Genomic DNA, 18,132 nt, shown 5'->3' with positions numbered 1-18,132 from the left:
GGACGAGTGTCTGCGGACCTAGACAACCAGGTGAAGTGAGTTCCTTACCAAGTAGTGACCTTCATTTGTCAATCAGAGGGTGGAGCGAAAACCCTCAGTGACTCGGTCGTCCGTGGAATGAGTGACATGATCCAAGTTTACAACCACCACTGTTTTCATGGTATGAATTGCCAATAGACTCCAGTAACCATATAGTCTGTAGCCTATAATTGAAATTGCCTCGGGTGATATTCATTACTTGGGTGTTATACGCAATCAGTAATGCCATAAAGATCCAATTACATATTCATGTAGTTTTTAGAGAAATATTCAACATGACATATCATGTCATCGTAGGCTCAAGTTTCATCACAGATCTCTATGCCCCGCAGAGCACATATCCAAACGATAGGCGGAATATTGGTATTTTATTAAGATCCCAAATAACTGTAGTAGCAGTACTCTTCCTGTGGTCCACACAAAACATGAAACTTGATAATACAGAACATTTATAGACAACAGCTCAAAGACAGAACTATACAAATGAAAAACATCACACATAGCTTACATATCAGTACATACACACAACATATCTAGGTCAAATAGAAGAGGCATTGTGCCATGAAGTGTTGCTTTATCTGTTTAGTTTTTTTACCAGGTTTGCTGTTCACTTGAGCCATCTGAGATAGGAGTTCCATGCAATCATGGCTCTATTTAATACTATGTTTTCATGAATTTGTTTGGGGACTGTGAAAAGAGCCCTGGTGGCATTTGTGGTGGGGCAAGTGTGTGTAAGTTTAATGTGCAAACAATTTGGAATTTGCAACACATTGTTTCTTATAAAAAGAAGAAGTGATGCAGTTAGTCTCTCCTCTACTTTTAGCAAAGAGAGACTGGCATGCATAGTATTTATATCAGCCCTCTGATTACAGTGAAGAGTAAGACGTGCCGCTCTGATCTGGGCCAGCTGCAGTTTTTGTAGGTCCTTCTTTGCAGCACCTGACCATATGACTGGGCAATAATCAACATAATATAAAAATAAAGCCTGCAGGCCTTGCTTTGTGGAGTGTGGTGTCAAAAAAGCAAAGCGTCTCTTTATCACAGACAGACCTCTCCCCATCTTTCCAACCATTGAATCAATGTCACATTGGCGCCGTGACTAAGATTTCTCATTGGTAAAAGAAACTGGGCTGTGCATTAAAGTAGGGCCAGTAGGCCTACCACAGACCATACATGTTCCTTAAGGAATTGCAAGCATTTCAGCCAATGACCTAAAATATACAGCTCTTTACCTATTTCAATTATTATTTTTCCAACCAAACATTTATTTCCTTCAAGGTCTGGCTGACCAAGATATTTCAAAAACATTGCCCATTGTATGCATTCTGGCCTTCAAATAACAGGAAGATGGGAAAAAGCATCTAATGCGGGCCAGCCCACACCAACTTGGTTAAAAAGACCTCTAACACACATTGGGGTCTACCATAAAACATAGCCACTGTGATAGTTGATCATAGGATGTTGACAAGACAAAAAGGGAAGATGCAGTTAGACAGGCAGAATGACAACATAAACGCTAAGAGTTAGAATGCATGTAGTTCTTATCTTTTATATTTCTGACAATGTTTTTATTTTCATTAACTGCTTTTATGAAAAGTGAACAGTGCTTCTTCAGGTCCAGTGGCTGGAACTCCAGAAGATGGGGAAGTGAGTGAAGAGGAAGAGACTGGAGAGATTAGAGTGACTGGAGAAGGTCATGGGTCCATTTTGCTGCTCACGTCATCTCCCATGTCACGGCTAACATTAGCATCATGGTGGTCAGCCCCAGTCCCTCATTGCAATAGGCTGCATCTACTAATAGAAGTAAATAAGTGTTAGTTACTCATCTTCAGTAGGATGATATGTCTTACTTTGACCATGTAAAGAATTGAGTTCTCTTTTGTCCATTCTCTCTATGCTTACCAACAAAATTGTGTCTCCCCTTAAGTCTGGGGTTCTCTGTTAAAACAGAGAAAACAAAGTCAGTCATGTGGATGAGGAGAGAGGGTAACCTGACACAGAGAACCCTCACACACTCACCAAACACGATAAGCCGTGTGTATGTGTCTGTGGATCCCAGAGGGTTCTGGGCAGTGCATCGAAACATGGAGCCGTTGAGCTTGGCCGGTACTCGCTCCAGCACCAGCTCCCTCCCATTATGATCCTCTCTTCCGTCCAGCAGAGGACCTCCCACTCTAGTCCAGGTGAACAATGGCTCGGGGAACACCATATTCTGGGAAGTGCATGTGGAAAAGCATCCTTTGTAAATAATGTGTGTGTACGAGATTGACAACATTGCTGTCAGACTGCACAAGATCACTGATATGCAAGACACCTTGACTCCCAAATAAATAGTATGTGATCAACATTATCAACTGAGTGTCTTGCCAGCTCGCATTACTCTTACAAATTCCCTCAAACATGCAGAATGACTTTCATGCAAATGTACATACGACTTTCATTCAGATGTATTATATAGTCGTAGGGCGACACCTGCTGGAGAAATGTTTTATTTTTTATGAAGGTTTTCTTTCAATGATGGTGATATGTGGTTGTCTTTCCTACAGTTGAATGTACTTACTGGTATGAATAATATAAGAATAAAGCATTTATTTTGTACTCACCCCAGTGGATGAGATCTGGAGGCCCTGAACTGTAATGCGGACAGTGTCTCCTACTTTAGCCTTACCAGGCGTCATGGACAGTTTGGGGCCCCTGGGAGCAGCTAAAGGGAAACAAATAAAATAAAAAATAAATGAATGTTACTTATTTTCAATCTTTTAGTATTTTAACAAAACACTATTTTTCCTTATGTCTCAAATGATTTCTAAAGGAATAAATGAAGCATCTATATTCTCTGTATACTACGCAAAAAGCTCTCAGCCTTAGAATCCATTTTTATTTGAGCATGCCTGCTAAACCATGGCTGACTGGGAATAACTGTTTTTGATGATGATAAATCTCCACTAGATCTAGTAATCCACTCAAACTAACTGGTATGAGGTTTGACATGTATTCATCATGAACTGATGCCGGTGGCTGTGCTGCATACAGACCATGCGTGTGTAGGTGTGTGTGTGTGCTTATGGACTTACATATGTAACTGTGTAGAAAATGGCTAATCTACTGTGAGATTTCTCCAGCATTTCTAAGCAGAACTAATGGATCCTCTGAACAAAATACTCCATTAAGGAGCATCCTCATTAAGTGAGTCACTGCCTCTAAATCGTTGCTGACTGCTGCTGGGTCCTGAGCTGAAGCATAGTGATCAGGGTCTCTGTACTGTATTTTCCTGTAGTTGGCTGATGCTTTAGGCTGGGAAGTGCCTGTTTTCTGACATTACTGAATGCATTAGCTCTAAGTAGGGTTGTATATACACTGAGCACACCAAACATTAGGTACACCTTCCTAATATTGAGTTGCACTCCACCTTTTTGCCCTCAGAACAGCCTCAACTCGTCAGGACATGGACTCTACAAGGTGTCGAAAGCGTTCTACTGGGATGCTGGCCCATGTTGACTCCAATGCTTCTCACAGTTGTGTCAAGTTGGCTGGATGTATTTTGGGTGGTGGACCAATTCCTGATACACACAGGAAACTGTTGAGCGTGAAAAAAGCAGTAGCGTTGCAGCTGTTGATACAAACCGGTGCGCCTGGCACCTACTACCATGTCCTGTTCAAAGGCACTTAAATAGTATCCTTGCCCATTCACCCTCTGAATGGCACACATACACAATCCATGTCTCAATTTTCTCAAGGATTAACAATCCTTCTTTAACCTGTCTCCTCCCCTTCATTGACACTTCATAATGTTTTGTATACTCAGTGTATATTCCACAAATTACGAGCTTTCAGACACCATGTTCATTTTCTGTTAATTCAGGAAAAATACCTAAAGTGAATTTGAACTATTATTTTAACAAGTTATTCTTTTAGAATGTTCTCTCCCCTTGCATCCCTAGCTCTGATAGGTCAATACAGACATGGACTCCTTGGGTATCCAGTATTTGGGTGGCATAAAAAGTGGGTTTATGTCCTCATGGAGGAGATATTTGGTATCCAGCTGATTGTCATGGTCTAATCTGGTACTCACACAGAGTGACCTCAGCCTGCATGGGCATGGACAGAGCTGGGTGCTTGACCTCGCAGCTGTACAGGGCGTCGTTGTCCAGCTGAGGGTTGAGGCTCCAGGTGAGCATGGCTCTGACCTCCATGGTGCCGTCGCTGGACGCCTGCCGCCGGTGTTGGAAGTAGTAGAGCGGGTCAGTGCTCTGCATCCAGCGAGGGAACTCCCGGCTTACCACTGTCTCTGGGATCACCTCCGTGGTGGTGGGGCTGGGCTCAGACCCCTCCAGACTTCCTGGCTCCCCCCCGGCCCCTACCATCTTCCCCATCCCTCCGTTCCCAGGGGTGTCATGGTCCAGACGGGGTGGCTTCTCCTGGTCAAGCAGGGAGAGGGACTTCTTCAGTTTGGTGTCATCCAGGTCTCTACTGATCAGGGGCCTTGAGATCCATAGCCCTGCCTTGCCCCTGCCCTGGGATTTGCCCCCGCCACCCTCCATAATAGAGGGGACCACCTCGATCAGCTCACCGTCACGCTTGAAGTACACCTGAAAGGATAAAGACATAGTATGAGCCTGTAACAACCAATCACACCCGTCATTTCAAAAGTGTTTTTACTTCAAAACATATTTCAGTATGAGTACTGTTTGCATGTGGGCAAACTCACCATAGGGGCTGGCTTTCCTCCCATGACGATGCAGACTAGAGTGAAGTTCTGGGTGTCATAGCGACGGAAGGGGGCCGGGCAGTCTGCTGCCACTACAGAAATGGATTTAGGAGGAACTATGGAGGAAAATAGCATAGAACCTGTGACTCAAAACGAGAAATCCATCTACATATAGGCACATTTTGCATCTAGTATTTCCAGAAGGGCCACATATAAAACTAACTGAAACAAACATGTCTGTACTGTACTTGAGGGCATAACGTTAGTCTCGTAGACCTGATATACAAGATGGACTCTCTTGGTAACCTTGATCAGGGGGAGGGGATTCCAGGGTGTGTCAGACAAACAACTCTCCAACAAATCACAAGGTAGACATGCCAGAACGTCGCAATTCGAAACCAACGTTTGAAGGCAAAACCTTTGCAGTGGTTTTAATGAAGTTAGTTGATGCAAACTAGCCACTTGCGAAATGCACTCATTCAAAATAACCTCCGTGATCTCCATCTTGCTAGCTACTATTTTGTATTGTATTCATGCAGATCAGGCAGTGGCGTGGTCCCTGTATGTCAAACTGACGTTCTATTACGTACAGACGTGTTAAACCGGAACATTGTGGGAGGCAACGCTGATGTACATAAAATACTATCAGAAAGTAGTCCCCTGTGCATTTCCCACATCTCAACAGTAGGGGGAGGCAGAGGTGATTAAAATACCACATGATCATATCATTATAGCGTTAATTCTCTTGAATCTTACCCATGACAGTGAGCACGATGCTGCCAGAGGCTAAGACCACCCTGTCTCTAGAGGCCTTGTCGTAGATCCCCACGTGGCACTCATACGGCCCATCATCGCCCATCTGGACCTCAGGGAGCCTGGCAGTACAACAACAAACCCCATGAAGATAATAACCATACAGGTTAGGAGTTTTCCAGGTACTCAAAGCATTGAATATGATCAGATAAAATACGATAAGATAAGATACGATAAGCTCAATAAAATAAGCCTACACTTGCGAGTGAAAACACAGACCAATGTTCTCTTTCTTTTGGCTGCAGCCTACAGTTCAAGCTTACCGGACAGTTGATTGGTAGACCAAGTCTTCTCGTCTGCGGAAGTCCTCCATATGGGAGAAGTTGGTGTTGGTCATGGCATCGTAGGTGAAGATCTTCTGCTTGGCACTGCCACCCTCTGTCACCTAGAAAGTGAAGGAATACCTCATATTACACACCCTGGACACGTATCCACGGACATGTAACACAAGTTTCTACACAAAACACAATCTTGGTATTTGGTATTATATTAGGATCCCCAATCGCAACAGCTACTCAACCTGGAGTCCACACAGAACATAAAACATGACAAAATAGAGAACATCAACAACAAGAACAGCTCAAGGACAGAATTACATACATTAAAAACGGCACACATAGCGAACATATCAATGCATACACACAAAATATCTAGGTCAAATAGTGGAGAGGCTTTGTGCCGTGAGATTAATCCGTTTTTTAATCGATGCACAAAGTTATTCTTTTCCAATTCATGAAGGCTAGAGAGCTTTGAAGCCTCTTCTTTTGCCACTTTAATCAGTTTAGTTAGTTGTTACTAGGTATTCATTTTATTTTGGAGGAGCTGGGAGTTCGGGGTGAAACAAACTGTCCGTGTGGACTATATTACGTATCGCTACATACGTTCATAGTTTAAGGAGCTTATCAAAGCTAGTAGCTCTTCAGAAGCCATTAGATACAGTACAGTTATGTACTGTATATAATACACTCTCTCTTTACATCAAAAGCTTTGATGCGTTTGTCATAGTTTTAATTGAAGTGTCAATGGAAAATGTCAGAGAACAAAGCCAACCTAATCAAAAGCTTCTCATAGAGGTAAACACAAGATACAGTATGTGCTGTTACAAACAACCATACGGTTCATACAGGGATCTCAAGGCCACCCTACTCACCCGAAACCACACAATCTCTCGCAGGTTGCCATCTGTCATGAAATTGCACTTGAGCGTTACCGTGTCTCCAATGACAACGGGAGGGAGAGGCTCAAGAGTGACAGTTAAATAGCCTGTGGGTCAAAGAAAGAAGTAAAATATGTTACACACATTTCCACACACTTTTATCTCTACAACATAGTCCTTCTATGAAACCCATAACATAGTCCAGCACTTGCTAAAGGCATTCATTAGACATAAAGTTGTTCTATTTTATTCTATGATTCTTAAAGACCCTCTTGTGTTTGTGTTACTATAGTTCTCAAATGACCATACCTCCCTGTCTCTGGAGCATTGGAAATCAAACCTTATAGGCTAGCTGTAATTACATGGATTGTTAATAGTGCATAATCAAATTTCATCTGTTTTTGTTTTGCAGGCTATTACAGCGTGGGATAGGAATATTGTGTGCACACATTTCCCCCTTTACTTTCATGATCATTATGGGCTTGTTCATTCATTAACTGTGGTAATAGTAGGTGTCTATATCTATGTAAAGGTAGGGTAGCAATGGCAGCACAAGTGCATGTTTATGTTGCGCTATTTCTCCCATTATCGTGGTCATAGTAAAGTAAAGTATGTATGGTGAATTAAAAGCCAACCTGTTTCCTAAACAAGCCAAAGACATGATATAGTGCTGAGAAGCACAGATCTCTATCTCTACCCTGGAGAGGGAGAGAAAACCTAGTAGCGACCTCATTCTCTCTGAGAATTAATGCACTGTAATGATATGTTTTCTTTTATAATAATTAGGTGGTTGCTTATATTTGTCCTATTTCCCATGTACAAGTGTGTATTATGTGCATGTGTGAATTGGAAACTCCCCCTGAGACACCCTTAGAGAGTGGGGTCACGGCCAGGGTCTGCCATTATCAACAGTGACCCTGGAGCAATTAGGGTTACATTCCTTGCTCAAGGGCACATTAATAGATTTTTCAGCTTGGGGATTCGAACTAGCCACCTTTTGGTTTACTGGCCTAACGCTCTAACTGCTAGGTTATCTGCTGCACTTTCATCATCAGCGCATTCTGTGGCAGAAAGAATCTCACCTAGCTTTACAGTAAGTAAATATTGTCAGTGTTATAGTGTTGTATGGGTCATTCCACAATTTATTTTATTTTATTTCACCTTTATTTAACCAGGTAGGCAAGTTGAGAACACGTTCTCATTTACAATTGCGACCTGGCCAAGATAAAACAAAGCTGTATGACACATACAACAACACAGAGTTACACATGGAGTAAAACAAACATACAGTCAATAATACAGTAGAAAAACAAGTCTATAAACAATGTGAGCAAATGAGGTGAGATAAGGGAGGTAAAGGCAAAAAAGGCCATGGTGGGTCGAAGTACATACAATATAGCAAGTAAAACACTGGAATGGTAGATTTGCAGTGGAAGAAAGTGCAAAGTAGAAATAGAAATAATGGGGTGCAAAGGAGCAAAATAAATAAATACAGTAGGGGAAGAGGTAGTTGTTTGGGCTAAATTATAGATGGGCTATGTACAGGTGCAGTAATCTGTGAGCTGCTCTGACAGCTGGTGCTTAAAGCTAGTGAGGGAGATAAGTGTTTCCAGTTTCAGAGATTTTTGTAGTTCGTTCCAGTCATTGGCAGCAGAGAACTGGAAGGAGGGGCGGCCGAAGGAGGAATTGGCTTTGGGGGTGACCAGTGAGATATACCTGCTGGAGCGCGTGCTACAGGTGGGTGCTGCTATGGTGACCAGCGAGCTGAGATAAGAGGCAACTTTACCTAGTAGGGTCTTGTAGATGACCTAGAGCCAGTGAGTTTGGCGACGAGTATGAAGCGAGGGCCAGCCAACGAGAGCGTACAGGTCGCAGTGGTGGGTAGTATATGGGGCTTTGGTGACAAAGCGGATGGCACTGTGATAGACTGCATCAAATTTATTGAGTAGGGTATTGGAGGCTATTTTGTAAATGACATCGCCGAAGTCGAGGATCGGTAGGATGGTCAGTTTTACGAGGGTATGTTTGGGTATGTTTGGCAGCATGAGCTTCATACTTTTTTGCGAAATAGGAAGCCAATTCTAGATTTAACTTTGGATTGGAGATGTCTGATGTGAGTCTGGAAGGAGAGTTTACAGTCTAACCAGACACCTAGGTATTTGTAGAACCGTCCAGAGTAGTGATGCTGGACGGGCGAGCAGGTGCAGGCAGCGATCGGTTGAAGAGCATGCATTTAGTTTGACTTGTATTTAAGAGCAGTTGGAGGCCACGGAAGGAGAGTTGTATGGCATTGAAGCTCGTCTGGAGGTGCCCTTTCATATAGACCACATGGAAAATTCAATAAATCAGCATTTTGACATGTCCCTCTGTGGACTCTGTGACTTCTATGAAGATTTTAACCCACTTAACCCCAACATTTCTCCAAGTTTTCACCATCATTGTAAAGGCCAAGCCAATTTCTGCTTTGACAACATAATTTCTGAAGATTATTATTTATTTATTGTGATTAGTGATTCATTTTAAGCTAAAAATACAACATGACCCTTATTTTAAGGTCCACCCTGTTACGTGAACTGAACTCTCATTTTATAATGGTAAAACCATTCCTTTTTAAATACATTTTTCTTATTATAATTTTTTTTACCCCCTTTATCTCCTCAATTTCGTGATTACGATCTTGTCTCATCACTGCAAGTCTACAACGGGCTCAGGAGAGGCGAAGGTCAAGTTATGCGTCCTCCGAAACACAACCAGCCAAGCCACGCTTCTTAACACCCGCCCACTTAACCCGGAAGCCAGCTGCACCAATGTGTCGTAGGAAACACTGTTCAACTGACGGTCGAAGTCAGCCTGCAGGCGCCCAGCCCGCCACAAGGAGTCGCTAGAGCGCGATGAGCCATGAAATGCGCCCCCGGCCAAACCCTCCACTAACCCGGATGGCCCTGGGCCAATTGTGCGCCGCCCTATGGGACTTCCAGTCACGGCCGATCGCAGGCTGTAGTGACACCGCAACACTGCATTGCAGTGCTTTAGACCGCTGAGCCACTCGAGAGGCCTTAAATACATTTTTCTAAAGAGACATTGAACCTCTAATAGTCAAATCAGGTTCCACTCTTTTTGTAAATTTTCTGGTGTTTTGTGGTGGAAACTGAGTGGGTCGAGCATAACACGTCAACCCTGTTACCCAAAGGTAGACAGGCTAGAAATATTTTAACAATTATAACATTTTTGTGAAGCTTGCATTTAATTGCCCCTCCCGGTTGTACACAACAAGCTTCCATTCCTCCTGTCACAAGGGGATTTATGGCTTATTTAAGGTTAAATTGTCAACCCTGTTACAGTCAACTCTGTTACTTTATTTGGCACTTAATTAGGCACTTACTATAGTCCTTTTTGTTATTTAACCTCTTGATATAGTAAAACATGTTTTTAATTAAGTTAAACATGTGCTCATCATGACAGAATGTTAAATTAGGTTAAATAAACCAAAAAGGACTAATTTCGCTGAACAACCTATATAATAACACCAGGGTGTAAATAGTACATATTAAATCTGTAGGATCAGGTATCCACGATGACCCTTGACTTTTTGGCATGTTGAGTGTGATGGTGTGATGGCCCAGGACTGATCCCAGAGCACTTAAAGAGACATAAGCGTAGCACAGTGCAGGGCAGCTGGTAAGGAGTGTAATCTCCTGTTTCATACTGCTACTCCAGTATAGAATCCCCACCCCTCCTCCCACCTTGGCCTCTACACCCTGACGTCAAGGTGGATTATTTTTCCTCATGTTTCTCCCGCTAATCCCCCATCTTTTCATCCACAGACCCAGGAGGAGAGAGCTGGAGGGAGCTTCATACTCACAAACATTTGAAAAATAAAGAAAGAAATGGCAGCTTTTTGGAGCAAAGAGAGCTGCCATTCAACCATGTACATTTACATTTTACATTTTAGTCATTTAGCAGACGCTCTTATCCAGAGCGACTTACGTGAATCCTGTTGGTGAAGGCAAAAATACTTGACTCAGGTGTTTTTATGATGTCAGTTGACATTTCTTAAAGGGGCCCTTCCAATAAGAATATACAATCCCAATCAGGTTCGTATTTATAAGGGTTTCTTATAGGACAAGGTAGTCCGTCCCTATTTCAGTACGTTTTCTTCTGTATGGTGACTATTGAACATAACCTAACTATTGAGGCTGTCAGCTACATCCTCCTCATCACTTACTGTTGGTGAGGTTAGGTCTTGAGGGCCCGAATCTGACCAGAGTTAAGCGTGCGTAAATGGAAAGTAATTATGTTTTTATGCCTATTCTGACTTTGAACTTAAGCATGAGTATAGCATGCTATTCAACCGCTATTCCTTTGGGGTGGAGATCAAATAAATGAAGGTGTGACGGAGGTGTGTCAAGAGATACACTGTATTCTGACCTTGACTTCATTTACGAATAATTCCACCACCTTTATGTGCGAGGAAACCATGAATAATGTCTAGCGAACCTACCGGTTCCAAGTGGAAAAAGCATCTAGGCCTACTTATTTTTTTCAGATAGAAATTACACCATTCTCCATGCACTGTAATTTACAACTTGATAAGAGCTATTGATAAGAGCTAGGTAAATTAGTAATCCGTTTGGATAAGGGAATTGTAAATATAAATTGCATATGTTTTAGATCTGTTTTACCTTACAATCGCTGGAGACAAATGTGAAACCAGTCATGTGGCAGCAAACTGAAGCATATCAACATATCAACTTTCCCACAGTGAAGTTTATGAAATGCTGTGCCATTATGCAGAATTTAAATTGTACGGCCATTTAACTTGCAGGGAGTTTCTCTGTTTTCTATTTCTGTTTTCTATTGTTAAATATTAGCCTCTATCAGTATCGATTTAAAGGGATGGCTTAAGATAATTGTACTGAAAACCCTATTGAATGAAAACTCAACAAGAAAATCTGTTAGCCAGCAGGTGGGAGGGCTTTCAGGTAGCCAGCCAAACCTGCAGAGCAGTACACCACTGAATTAGGTAACGCCTTGACCCCACCGCTACTGTCATTGTGTTTTGGTTGCATCAGAAGTACAGTCGTGGCCAAAAGTTTTGAGAATGACACAAATATACATTTTCATAAAGTCTGCTGCCTCAGTTTGTATGATGGCAATTTGCATATACTCCAGAATGTTATGAAGAGTGATCAGATGAATTGCAATTAATTGCAAAGTCCCTCTTTGCCATGCAAATGAACTGAATCCCCCCCAAAAACATTTCCAATGCATTTCAGCCCTGCCACAAAAGGACCAGCTGACATCATGTCAGTGATTCTCTCGTGAACACAGGTGTGAGTGTTGACGAGGACAAGGCTGGAGATCACTCTGTCATGCTGATTGAGTTCGAATAACAGACTGGAAGCTTCAAAAGGAGGGTGGTGCTTGGAATCATTGTTCTTCCTCTGTCAATCATGGTTACCTGCAAGGAAACACGTGTCGTCATCATTGCTTTGCACAAAAAGGGCTTCACAGGCAAGGATATTGCTGCCAGTAAAATTGCACCTAAATCAACCATTTATCGGATCATCAAGAACTTCAAGGAGAGCAGTTAAATTGTTGTGAAGAAGGCTTCAGGGCGCCCAAGAAAGTCCAGCAAGCGCCAGGACCGTCTCCTAAAGTTGATTCAGCTGCGGGATCGGGGCACCACCAGTACAGAGCTTGCTCAGGAATGGGAGCAGGCAGGTGTGAGTGCATCTGCATGCACAGTGAGGCGAAGACTTTTGGAGGATGGCCTGGTGTCAAAAAGAGCAGCAAAGAAGCCACTTCTCTCCAGGAAAAACATCAGGGACAGACTGATATTCTGCAAAAGGTACAGGGATTGGACTGCTGAGGACTGGGGTAAAGTAATTTTCTCTGATGAATCCCCTTTCCGATTGTTTGGGGCATCCGGAAAAAAGATTGTCCGGAGAAGACAAGGTGAGTGCTACCATCAGTCCTGTGTCATGCCAACAGTAAAGCATCCTGAGACCATTCATGTGTGGGGTTGCTTCTCAGCCAAGGGTGTGGGCTCGCTCACAATTTTGCCTAAGAACACAGCCATGAATAAAGAATGGTACCTTCTCCCAACCATACAGGAACAGTTTGGTGACGAACAATCCCCTTTCCAGCATGATGGAGCACCTTGACATAAGGCAAAAGTGATAACTAAGTGGCTCGGGGAACAAAACATCGATATTTTGGGTCCATGGCCAGGAAACTCCCCAGACCTTAATCCCATTGAGAACTTGTGGTCAATCCTCAAGAGGCAGGTGGACAAACAAAAACCCACAAATTCTGACAAACTCCAAGCATTGATTATGCAAGAATGGGCTGCCATCAGTCAAGATGTGGCCCAGAAGTTAATTGACAGCATGCCAAGCTGGATTGCAGAGGTCTTGAAAAAGAAGGGTCAATACTGCAAATATTGACTCTTTGCATCAACTTAATATAATTGTCAATAAAAGCCTTTGACACTTATGAAATGCTTGGAATTATACTTCAGTTTTCCATAGTAACATCTGCCAAAATATCTAAAGACATTGAAGCAGCAAACTTTGTGAAAATTAATATTTGTGTCATTCTCAAAACTTTTGTCCATGACTTGTACATTAATTTCCAATGGAATGCTGTGTTTGCAGCAGAGACAGTTGCAGTGCGTTCTATGTGGTGCATATGTTGGATTTATCAAAGGTGTGCATCAAATTGTATGCGTAGACAGCTTGTAAGAAATGGTAGCTGAAGGTGAATGTTTAACGTTTGTTGCACACATATCCAGATGATGCTGCATACCATTTTGTGCAATGACACTGTCGGTGTGATCAAGGCGTAAGTAAGAAAAGCAAATACTTACCAAATACTGAGAAGTGCGTAGGAAAGGTATGCGTAGGAATGGCGTATATTCTTATGTCAGAATTGGCCCCTGAATGCATCACCATTGTCTTACGCAGTGAACAAAAGGCAGCGATAGTCCCTACTCACCCAACTAGAGCCCAGACTCACTATATTACCACCAGGAAGTATAAATGAATGCTCCAGCATCAGAGTTAATGATGAATGGTTTAAGTACAGTAGTTTTTGTACTTACAGTTGAAGTCGGAAGTTTACATACACCTTAGCCAAAAACATTTATACTCAGTTTTTCACAATTCCTGAAATGTTATCCTAGTACAAATTCCCTGTCTTAGGTCAGTTAGGATCACCACTTTATTTTAAGAATGTGAAATGTCAGAATAATAGTAGAGAGAATGATTTATTTCAGCTTTTATTTCTTTCATCACATTCCCAGTGGGTCAGAAGTTTACATACACTCAATTAGTATTTGGTAGTATTGCCTTTAAATTGTTTAACTTGGGTCAAACGTTTCGGGTAGCCTTCCACAAGCTTCCCACAATAAGTTGGGTGAATTTTGGCCCATTCCTCCTGACAGAGCTGGTGTAACTGAGCCAGATTTGTAGGCCTCCTTGCTTGCACATGATTTTTCAGTTCTGCCCACAAATTTTCTATGGGATTGAGGTCAGGGCTTTGTGATGGCTACTCCAATACCTTGACTTTGTTGCCCTTAAGCCATTTTGCCACAACTTTGGAAGTATGCTTAGGGTCATTGTCCATTTGGAAGACCCATTTGCGACCAAGCTTTAACTGCCTGACTGATGTCTTGAGATGTTGCTTCAATATATCCACATAATTTTCCATCCTCATGATGCCATCTATTTTGTGAAGTGCACAAGTCCCTCCTGCAGCAAAGCACCCCCACAACATGATGCTGCCACCCCAGTGCTTCACGGTTGGGATGGTGTTCTTCGGCTTGCAAGCCTACCCCTTTTTACTCCAAACATAACGATGGTCATTATGGCCAAACAGTTCTATTTGTGTTTCATCAGACCAGAGGACATTTCTCCAAAAAGTACGATATTTGTCCCCATGTGCAGTTGCAAACCATAGTCTGAAGGTAGGCCTTGAAGGTAGGCCTTGAAATACATCCACAGGTACACCTCCAATTGACTCAAATTATGGCAATTAGCCTATTAGAAGCTTCTAAAGCCATAACATAATTTCTGGAATTTTCCAAGCTGTTTAAAGGCACAGACAGCTTAGTGTATGTAAACTTCTGAACCACTGATATTGTGATACAGTGAATTATAAGTGAAATAATCTGTTTGTAAACAATCGTTGGAAGAAATGCACAAAGTAGATGTCCTAACCGACTTGCCAAAACTATAGTTTGTTAAGAAGAAATTTGTGGAGTGGTTGAAAAACAGGTTTTAATGACTCCAACCTAAGTGTATGTAAACTTAGTTTTTTTGTGGTGTGGTTTTCATATAAGCCCTTGGGCTTCCAACCACACCTGCACATTGTTTTTTTATTTGTTTTAATCTGTGTTGTTGTATATCACTTGTTTTCTTTGGTGCAAATACATGTAACTAAATTAAACAGTAGAAGACCCACTGCAAATACCCAGGGTGTTACTTCATCTCATGTTAGTGCTCTAAAATGACCAACAAGCTCCTCAGGCTCGCTCTGTCTTCTGAGCAGACATCATGACAGACAGCTGTCATCTGCTGTATCTAACATGGGACATTATAGGCCTTCAATACAGAACACCCAGTCCAATTATTTTGGATTATACGGTGATCAGAGAAATAAACACTGGCACTGTTGTGAGACTTGATTCTTCTGAAAATAGGCTCACTCAAAGCCTAAGCGTATGCTTGAAGCCTGCAAGCATTGACTCTGCGAAGGAGGAGGTGGTGAATGAAGCACTGACAGAAAGCTAGCAAGGAGATGAATTTCTCTCTCTCTCTCTCCCACTCACAGACCAACTTGATCTCACGAGCCGCTGGGGGTGGAGTGCCATTGGTCTGGCAAGCGAGACTACAGAGCCAGACTCAGATCCAGAGACACACAGATCCACGCACGCACACACACACACACGCACAGACACACACACATGTGACTGAGCAACTTCAATAGGAACTGCATTCACTGAAATCACAATTAAGCTCTCCCTCCCCTCAATTTCTATAGCATATATTACTGCCATATGATGGGATTGAAATGCTATACTTACATCTGATCACAGATCCTGATTGCAATTTATGTTACTAATATTAGATGCTTGAAATAATGCATATCCTCAATGTTTTGTTGGCTTGCATTCTGTCAGGTCCTAGAGCCTTGGGTCAGTGGCATTTAATCATTTTAGAGTACAGATTACCTGTAAAATGGGTCAGCCAAATAGCCTTTATCCCTCAGATAATCAATCAAAAACTGGATTGGGTAACTAGGATTGTGACATCATAGCCTCACTAGCATTAGACAACTTTTAGCCTATTTAATCAAACATGCATTCAACTAGTATACTCAATGTACAGTCTACAGAAATTGCTGTATGATACAGTGCATCTCCTCATGGACAAACTAATCATTTTGGATGGCTGTCAATACCTTGGAACTGTTAACAGTCAATCTAGGCTAGTGTAATGCGTTTCAAACATGTAAGACTGGTCAGAAAATAACCTATGCAGCCTATAATCATTGCAATGTAATTTCACTCTGCAGGCTTTAGAGCTATAGCCTAACACAGTTAAATGTGAAATATATAGGTTAGTAAAAATGGTCTACAGCATGGAGCTTTAGAAATAAAATGTAAACTTTTTAGCAAATAACAACAAAATGCTCCATGTAGTACAAAAAACGGAGACATACCAACAGCCAAATCCAAAACATATACGAGGATACACAGAGAAAAAGCACAAGTCATCTTCCCCGTTCGTGTGGTCAAATTGACACTCCATCTGTTTTCAGGCGATAAATCGTTGATAAAATGCCATCCACTATGCCCGCGGCACGGGGTCTGGTCCCCATTCGGAACGCTTCATTCTGCACCGAAACGCAGAACTACTTTTCTGTTTCTGTCAAGCGACCAGTGAAAAAAGAAATCCTCATCCAGATATTGCCTCCAGAATAGTGTGAGGATTAAAAACTGCAACAGATTTGATTTGAATGAAGTCTCATCAGCTCTTTCGCTCTCTCTCAACACACGCTTACGCGTGCGTGGGCACACACCTAGGTGCTTCCCCCCCTCTCTCTCACACACAATATATATATAGTACCATTCAAAAGTTTGGACACACCTACTCATTCCATTGTAGAATAATAGTGCATCAACATCAAAACTATGAAAAAACACATGGAATCATGTAGTAACACAAAAAAAGTGTTAAACAAATCAAAATATATTTTATATTTGAGATTCTTCAAAGTAGCCACCCTTTGCCTATGCACAGCTTTGCACATTCTTGGCATTCTCTCAACCAGCTTCATGAGATAGTCATCTGGAATGCATTTCAATTTCAAACAGGTGAGCCTTGTTAAAAGTTAATTTGTGGAATTTCTTTCCTTCTTAATGTGTTTGAGCCAATCAGTTGTGTTGTGACAAGGTAGGGGTGTTACACAGAAGATAGCCCTATTATGGCAAGAACAGCTGAAATAAGCAAAGGGAAACAACAGACCATCATTACTTTAAGACATGAAGGTTAGTCAATCCGGAAAATTTCTAGAACTTTGAACGTTTCTTCAAGTGCAGTCGCAAAAAATATCAAAAACCATTGATATGATGAAACTGGCTCTCATGAGGACCGCCACAGGAAAAGAAGACCCAGAGTTACCTCAGCTGCAGAGGATAAGTTCATTAGAGTTACCAGTCTCAGAAATTGCAGGCCAAATAAATGCTTCAGAGTGTTCAATTAACAGACACATTTCAACATCAACTGTTAAGAGGAGACTACGTGAATCAGGCCGTCATGGTACAATTGCTGCAAAGAAACCACTACTAAAGGACACCTTTAACAAGAGACTTGCTTGGGCCAAGAAACACGAGCAATGGACATCAGACCGGGGTAAGTCTGTCTTTTGATCTGATGAGTCCAAATGTGAGATTTTTGGTACCAACCGTGTGTCTTTGTGAGACGCAGAGTAGGTGAACGGATGATTTCTGCATGTCTGGTTCCCACAGTGAAGCAAGGAGGAGGAGGTGTGATAGTGTGGGGGTGCTTTGCTGGTGACACTGTCAGTGATTTATTTATAATTCAAGGCACACTTAACCAGCATGGCTACCACAGCATTCTGCAGCTATACTCGGCCTTGTCCCGGGATGGTATGTTGGTGGTTGGAGATATCCCTCCAGTGGTGTGGAGGCTGTGCTTTGGCAAAGTGGGTGGGGTTATATCCTACCTGTTTGGCCCTGTCCGGGGGTTTCATCGGATGGGGCCACAGTGTCTCCTGACCCCTCCTGTCTCAGCCTCCAGTATTTATGCTGCAGTAGTTTATGTGTCGGGGGGCTAGGGTCAGTCTGTCACATCTGGAGTATTTATCTTGTCTTTTCCGGTGTCCGGTG

At 42.3% G+C, this 18,132-nt stretch overlaps 1 protein-coding gene across 1 annotated transcript; it reads right to left on the bottom strand.

Moving 5' to 3' along the window:
- Positions 1-391: 391 nt before the first annotated feature.
- LOC106566813 (immunoglobulin superfamily member 21) lies at positions 392-16,817 on the bottom strand. Its single transcript, XM_014135234.2, has 10 exons — positions 16,443-16,817; positions 6,711-6,823; positions 5,824-5,945; positions 5,504-5,622; positions 4,748-4,863; positions 4,112-4,628; positions 2,643-2,743; positions 2,059-2,251; positions 1,942-1,977; positions 392-1,833 (listed from the first exon to the last, which is right to left on the bottom strand). The coding sequence occupies exons 1-10, from the start codon at positions 16,495-16,497 to the stop codon at positions 1,754-1,756; spliced, it is 1,452 nt and encodes a 483-aa protein (XP_013990709.1). The 5' UTR covers positions 16,498-16,817; the 3' UTR covers positions 392-1,753.
- Between the last annotated feature and the right edge of the window lie 1,315 nt (positions 16,818-18,132).

This window comes from Salmo salar, chromosome ssa13 (genome assembly GCF_905237065.1).
Source record: "Salmo salar chromosome ssa13, Ssal_v3.1, whole genome shotgun sequence".
Taxonomy (NCBI): Eukaryota; Metazoa; Chordata; class Actinopteri; order Salmoniformes; family Salmonidae; genus Salmo; species Salmo salar.
This window is presented reverse-complemented; position numbering and strand designations above follow the sequence as displayed.